Below are 8,302 nucleotides of genomic sequence, written 5' to 3' on the forward strand. Positions count from 1 at the left end.
TATATCACTACAACAAACAAGACCTTAGACAGCGCTTTTTTTAGCCTTAGACAGCGCTTTAAAGCGCTGTCTAAACCTCCGCTGCTAAAGGTTTAGACAACGCTTTTTTAAATCTTAAAAGCGCTGTCTAAGCCCCCCCCCCCTAGACAGCGCTTTGGCCAAAAGCGCTTTATAAGACCCTCTTATTTTAAATTTTTTAGGTATACCTTAGACATCGCTTTTGAAAAGCGTTGTCTAAGCCCCACCCCCTTAGACAGCGCTTTGGCCAAAAGCGCTTTCTAAGACCCTCCTATTTTAATTTTTTTAGGTATACCTTAGACAGCGTTTTTCAAAAAGCGCTGTCTAAGCCCCCCCCCCCTTAGACAGCGCTTTTGCCTAAAGCGCTTTCTAATCCCCCCCTTAGACAGCGCTTTTTACAAAAGCGCTGTCTAAGGTATACGAAAATTTTTGAAGCTTTTGTTTTTAACCACATTTTTTCCAGGTTTATAAACCAGAATTTCTACCTGTTTTCAACCAGATTTTGACAGACAATTATCACATTTTATATATGCCATTTTGGCCTTTTTTCTACCAATTTTTGGCTAACAAATATATATATATATATACCAATTCAAACCAATTTTGCCTTAAATGTATCAAAATATATACAAATTTATGTACACATTTACAAGTCATAACATATACTACAAATGTACACATTAATTATACAAATTTATGAACAAACATTGAGCTTTATCATGAATTGACACCACTCCTCTTTGATTTCGTCCACTTGATCCTTTGTATAAAATGCACACTTGAATTCATCAAAGTACTACATAATAATATAACATATTTTGAATTAATTCCAACTATTTAATTATATGAGATATGTGTAAATATAAAAATAACTCATAAGTTAGAAATACATACATCGGTGTGAATCTTTAATCGGCCCAAAGCAAGAGTATCTCGCATAAACCTCAACATGAAATACCCGCAATCTATTTGATTACGTTGTTGAGGACACTAGAAAAATCAGATGAATACCCTCAACATGAAAAATCAGATGAATACCGTATACTTGTCAAATATTTGTGTATAAAAATGTTATTCAATTAATGAAAAAATGTTATACTTACACATTTCTGGTATACGTGTAAAACTTCTTCTTGAGGAACTCCAGATTTGCCCACACGGGCTTCCTTCCACAAAACATGTGCAGGAAGAGATGTTTCTGAACTTTCCTCCTTCTGCAGCTACACATTAAGTCATACAATTTGATCAGATAAAACTAATATATGATGAACAAATTTGTTATCGCAATTTATAAATACTTACCATGGATTGTTCTAAGCGTCCATATCCGACACGTCCTTTTCGGTACGGATATGCGGGACTTGATGCTCTTTCCCGATTTGTAGCACTTATTCTTTGAAAAACCGGGTCTTGTCTTTTGGATTTGAAAGCTTCCCATTCTTCAGCCGATATCAAACTTTCATATTTTTTAGGAAGCTCCGCATCCACAAAATTACCATCCGCATCCTTAAGGAACTTGGATGATAAAAATGTCCGAAACCCTCTTAGAAGCTTTCAGGCCAATTTCATACAAAAACCTCTTCTTTCTTCTTCGATGTTAAAACATCGCTAAGAAAAACATACAGATTGATAGTTAGTATCGGTAATTGAAAAAACATGTCCTCCCTTGCTTTAAGGCCATCCTTTCTAGATAAAGTAAAAGCAGCAGGTGGTAGATATGTTCGTCTTCCTTTCTTCACGGGTGCTAATTCAGTTCTCATTCCCATTTTTAACATGTCCTCCCTTGCTTTAAGGCCATCCTTAGACTTGCCTTTTATATTGAGTAATGTACCGATAACACTTTCAAATACGTTTTTTTCAATATGCATAACATCGAGAAAATGTCTCACGTACAAAGACTTCCAATATGGCAATTCAAAAACTTCAAAACAAACTTAAAGCAAGGGATTACAACCTATACATTTTAAACTTTCAGATTGAAAACAAGGTAATTTGTCTTCTCTGCAATATTCAGTTCTCTTCCCTACAGTAAGATTAGAACATGAGATTCAGCAAAATGTCAAAATACATTTATGATTCCGCCATCAAATACGAGCCTCTCACTTCATTAGATAAAGGAAAAGAGACAAGCAAAAATAAAGTTGAAAGTCCAAAATAATCAAATGACAGATGTACACTTAACAAAATAATGAAAAACTGAAATCTAGCAATCGAAAATAAATGAAATCATGGCATCCCGTGAGATGGCAGTTAATCACAAAAATTATAATCTTGTCAAAATGAGTGAAATCCCTTATCTCAAAAACTCAAACAGAGAAACAAGCATCTGATAGCAACGAAGTGAAAATTATCTACGGCACCCTAACATAGATACGATACGGGGGTAATAACTGTATGAATTACAAGTTTAAGTGTTGTATCGATCACTTGTACGTGCCTTGACAAAAGTGCTAGTTAGGAAATAACAAAGCATAAAGAAAGAGATAGATAAATACCTCCTTTAATCGAACAACCCTCTCAAGAAATTCTTTGAAAACATCTTTCCTATCATGGAAGCAAACCCAAGCAGCAACATTCTCTCGGAACTGCAATGCTCACAAACACACAATTTTTTCAATAAAATTCCCCACCCACGAATTACATTTACAAAAATAAAATAAAGAACTGAAGAAGTATAAATCAAATAATGATAATGAGATTAACCTTTTCATTGACCATGATGATGATTGACATAACATGCTCAAAAGTAGCACTAAGAGGATCGAAATGCGGCCAGAGGTAATTCTCCAAATACTGACTAACTTCCAAAATCATAACTCTCTGAAGAGGAACAGGTTTATTACCTTGACCTTCTTTCACCAACAACTCCGTTTCATAAATCTTCACAACAAGCTCTGGATCGAAATCTTTCTTCTTCTCATCAGTTTTCAACCAGTTCGATTCAGCAATCTTAGTGAGACGGTCTCGTTGAATCTCAGAAACAGTTACTGTGCTCTGTAAACTGCCACCGCCACCTCCTTTTTGACTCCGCTCTCCTGCTTTTGGTTCTGCCAATGGGTACTCCGCTACTCTGTGACGGCGGAAATCGTATGTTCCGGTGCCGTAAACCTTCGTCATGGGTGTAGTGAGTAGGGTTTGTGCAGGGAAATCAAGGATTGGGAATTTAGGGTTTTGGTTTTTCCTCGGATAAAGATAAACCCTAGACTACACTAACTCGAATATGATTGTGATAAACAAACACTGCAAGAAAATGTGTTTGTTGTTGGCATTGGCTTAGCAAATGTTTGTATTGAGCTGAGCAATAACCGCCTTTTCTCTAGTGTTCTTCACTGGATGAATACATATCATTCCATTGTAATATGTATGCATTTTCAACATTTTTTTAAATTTATTTATTTATTTATTTTCTGAATCCATTTTCAAGATATGCCTTAGACAGCGCTTTCCAAAAGCGCTTTCTAAACCCCCACCTTAGACAGCGCTTTTGGTTTTAATTTTTTTTTAATTGAAAGACTTTAAACAGCGCTTTCTCAAAAGCGCTGACTAAGGTCTATATTTAAAAGCGCTTTCTAAAAGCGCTGTCTAAGGGGGGGTCTTAGACAGCGCTTTCATTATTTTTTTAGAACATTTTCTGTATTTTATTTTTATTTTAACCTTAGACAGCGCTTTCTTTTAAAAGCGCGGTCTAAGATGCGCTGTTAAAAAACCTTTTTGGCGTAGTGTATATATATATATATATATATATATATATATATATATATATATATATATATATATATATATATATATATATATATATATATTTAATTATTATAATTGTTGTTTTTTTAAATTAGGCCCATTTTTGAAATTAGAACGGGGCCTCCAAGATGATTGGGTCGGCCGTGACTATTCTCACCATTTGAATTTCCTTGCTCATAGAATGTTCAAAGGAGGAGAACAACTTCCGATGTCATTATACCTCCAACACATGTGAAACTCCTTTTAACAACTTTAGTCATTGAAAATTCATTTTCGGCCACTGTAACTCAATTAAAAGAAACAATAACTCAACAATTCAACAAAATCGTCAGTATTTAAACACGTCCAATCTCCCAAAAATTATCATGGGTCGAATCGTCAATATATCAACATATAATATCATTGTTTAAAAACCCAAATTTCTAATTACTTTAAAACCCTAAATGATATGGAAGATCAAATTTTTAAAAATCACTGAACCATTGTGTAAGACCTCAATTTTGATCCTAAGATTTCTCATGTTATCTCATCATATGCATTGGCATTAGGATCATACCTTGGCATTCTCCTTGCTCCTCATTCATTGGATTTGTTTTGGGAGAGATCACTAAGCACCATTTGATTGTATCATACTTTGTATTTTATCATTTTTACTAACCAAGATACCAAAAATATGTCTTTGTATTTGTCTAATTCTTTTGTAGGTAGTGCACATGCTCACCTTTGATTCATCAAGCTCACATCTAGGGTTTAAGACCCTCATTGCAAAGAGCTCAATCAAGAAAGGTCTACTATGGCTCTAAGTATCATATATGAATCTCCGTGGTCTTTACATGTTATTTTGATCTAGAATCCATCAAGAGTTTGGGATTGGTTTGCCTTGGAAACCCTAGTTCATCAGGGTATCTTATGTGACTTCTTCACTAAGCTTCTTCAATAATTGATCAAATATTTTAAGGGATACTTAAAATTTCACCATCTTATGCATATATTATCTCCCATGAGTCCCAAAAGTCAAGAGAATTGCAAGCTAGCAAGTTGGTTCATGGTGGTTGACCAGAGGAATTCATCTGATCAAAATTGGGGTTCCCTAGACCCTATCTTCTGCAATTTTTGTCATATGAAAATGATTCCAAGAGAAAAGTTACTCTAAATTACATTCCAAACAACTTTCATGTTGAGGTATAGAGCTAGTTATATGTTGGTATTATTGATCATTTTCATGCACTATGTGTGACTGTATTTTCTACTTTGAGTGTTGGGATACTTTCACCTTTGTTGAGAGTTTCGAAGGTTTATGGAATTGATAAAGTTATGAATTATATGATTTAATTGATGTTAATACATGATAAATTGTAAATTTTATGTTTTAATCATTGGATAAGTGTTGAGATTCAAATTTTGAGATCAGGAATTTTTACGAAATCGAAATCGGAGGTCTGAAAGACCTCCAACTGCGAAAAATAAGTTTATGGCTGTTCTTCGAACCTATAACCGGTTACCAAACTAAGTGCAACTGGTTACCACTTGAAAAATAGGTTTATGGGATGTTTTCGAGCTCGTAACCGATTACGGGTTTGAACGTAACCGGTTACCATTGTTACGTGAAAAGTTGGAAATTGAAAATGACATAAGTTGAGCTCTATAACTCCTTTTGACGTGCGGTTCAATGTCTTGGAAAACTAACACATAGTACTGTCTCATGGTGATGCCTTAAGAAGCTGAATATGGTTTATTTAACATTAAATTAATTGGTAATGCATTATTATTGTAGATGCCTTAGTTGTTATATGGAAGTTATTTATGTGAAAGCTGCAATTGTTGATTTTTCGCATTTTGTTGGCTATTATTAGTTGCTATATGATGTTGTTTTGATGTCAGTTGCTGATTTATCATGATTTTAGTCGGTATGATATAGTGATTAATGAACGATGAATATATGCCAATGATAATTGATTGATTAAACATGCATAATTATTGTGTGACAATAATGTTGTTATGTCAGTGTTGCTATAATGATGTTATTAAGATGATTATGTTGATGTTGTTGTCTTGGTGTTTTTATGATGACAATATGCACATGATGAAATTATGTTGATGATGTGGTGTTGATATTGGCATACCCAATCAAGAGTGGACTGATGTGTATGTGTTGATGATATTGTTATTGTTGCATGTTAGGAGTCATGCATCCATGTCGTTGGAACTTTGGTTCTATTTATTTGTTGAGCCCCAATCCTATGGTAATGGGTCGACTACGAGTAAATGATCCTGAGTGTTCATATTCGGTACCACATGCATGTCGAGTCGACGTTGAGTTTATTGCATACATGTTGCATTTATATTGGTTATGTATGATGTTGGTGATAATTGAGATGTTGTTGTGTATGATGTTGATGATAATTTGGGTGTGAGAATTACGATATGTTGTTGTGAATGATTATGTTGAGTGCAATCTATCTTTCATGTTATGCCTTTTACAATTGATTGTGATTTCTCACCCCTTATATTTGAATGTTGTCTTTACACGAGCATCATGTAGATACTCAGGAGTAGCTTTGACTGAAGTAAGTGAAAGGATAGCTCTTGAAGTGATTTCCATTAGTTATCATTATTTAGTAGGACTGCTCTAATCATGTAACATCGGGATGGGAACCGTTCGTGTTTATTTCACTTGTTATTGTTTATTGGAATTTTGATTTTATGTTGTTGAACGCTGAACAATATAACTCTCTTGTTTTTTTTATAGTTGAAGTAAAGTTTATGAGACCAATGATGTGAATGTTATTTGTTTGATTGTGTAGTTTTTGACTGTGTTATGCTTCTAAGTTATATTAGATGAGTTTGAATGTCGTGTAAACATCCCAGGTAAATATCAGATGAATTTTTGATGTCATGTAAATATCCTAGGTGAAATAAAGTTACATGATTAACATGTGTTGTTTGTTGTGTATGTGTGACATCCTATGTGATAAGTTGAAAAATATTTGATTTATTTATGAATTATGTTTTGGGGGTAAATAGGGTGTTACAACTAGCGCATGTCTTCTCCTCAAAGGTTCTCTAAACCTATCTTCAAAGTGATTTTTAGTTTCATCCTCGATCTCCTCCACTTGAGAAATCAAACCTCTAGGGGTCTTCAATAGCACAATACCATTTCTTTTAAACCTTTGTTTCATTAAGGAATTTAAAAACCTAGAATTTGCATCTCCATCTCGAATCCATTTAAATTGAGATTTTTGCCACAACATACTTTCCGTTAGATTCAGATTATTCTAAATCTTTGTCGAAGCATCCACTCGTTTATCAGTAAAAATACCCTTCAAATTCTAAATGTTAATTTATGTCACCTCTAAGTCCAACATATTAAGTGCTTTAATTGACTCTTCCACTTCCAAATTAATTTTATCAAAAAATTCTTCATTCCACCCTCATGTGTTCTCTTAACAATTTAAGTTTTTCCTTCATCACAAACACACTTCCCATGCGCACCATTATAAGTCCACACCTTTTCAACAAAAAATTCAAAATCCGGGTGATCAAACCACACACTGAACACCTTGAACGACTTAGGACCCTAATTTGAATTGTTGGCGAGAATTCAAATTAGACTATGATTGGAGACAATCTTATCCCCCACCATCCTAAGGTTCTCAACTATACCTACATAAGCTTTCGAAAATCTCTGCACGTCTACCTATGATACATTGTAATCCCACTTCTCATTAGAACGCTTAACATCGCCTTTGCCATTGAAACTTGCATGGTCTTGTTTTCTTGCACTACTTTAGCGTATGATCTATCTCTCTTATTTACAAATTGACGATTTTGATGTTTCCTATCTATCAGAGCAACGCTATGATATTCCATGAAGCTCCGTCTAGAATTCTCTTGACCTTTACCTACTTTGCGTCCCACACCATGATGGTCTTCCTTGAAAAATCTCATAATATCAACATAAAGTTTCTTAGGTCCCATAAAAATGTTATCCAACTTGGTGGCTAGGAAAGTTGGGTCCTTGATGTTAAAAAAGCACACAAAACCATATCTCCTTTTTCCATTTATCAAACTTTCCCGAATCACAACCTCGTACGAGTCACCAAATTGCTTAAACACCTCAAACATATCCTTGAAATTATAATGTTCTACAAAGGAGGTAAAGAAAAAAATCGAAGACTCTTCCTTATCCACTCCTACACGATTCCTACCAATATTGTCCCATTGCTTGGGATGATAAGCCAATATCCTCGTACAATTTCCTACTTTCTTCCACTTCATATTGAGATACCCTACTTTTTATAAAGATCAATTTTTAATATAAATCAATTTTGTAAACACTAAGACAAAACAACAAATACTAAAATCAAAATGAAAAACATTTATAAAAAAGACTAAGATCAAACAATTTTTTTACAAAAATTTAAAAAAATAAAAATATATTTGTGGGCATTAATCACATATTTAACTTAGAATATTTATAGCTAACTTCTCATTTATATATTTACAAACAAATTTAATTTTTTTTACTACATTTTCCCTCAAA

The 8,302-nt window shown here is 33.9% G+C and overlaps 1 protein-coding gene across 1 annotated transcript; it reads right to left on the minus strand.

Annotated features, from left to right (window-relative positions):
- Positions 1–1,981: 1,981 nt before the first annotated feature.
- LOC127090849 (uncharacterized) lies at positions 1,982–3,194 on the minus strand. Its single transcript, XM_051029415.1, has 3 exons — positions 2,722–3,194; positions 2,514–2,603; positions 1,982–2,041 (listed from the first exon to the last, which is right to left on the minus strand). Exons 1-3 carry the CDS (start codon positions 3,133–3,135, stop codon positions 1,982–1,984), a joined length of 564 nt encoding a protein of 187 aa, XP_050885372.1. The 5' UTR covers positions 3,136–3,194.
- Positions 3,195–8,302: the final 5,108 nt, after the last annotated feature.

The sequence above is a fragment of the Lathyrus oleraceus genome, chromosome 1 (genome assembly GCF_024323335.1).
Source record: "Lathyrus oleraceus cultivar Zhongwan6 chromosome 1, CAAS_Psat_ZW6_1.0, whole genome shotgun sequence".
NCBI lineage: Eukaryota > Viridiplantae > Streptophyta > Magnoliopsida > Fabales > Fabaceae > Lathyrus > Lathyrus oleraceus.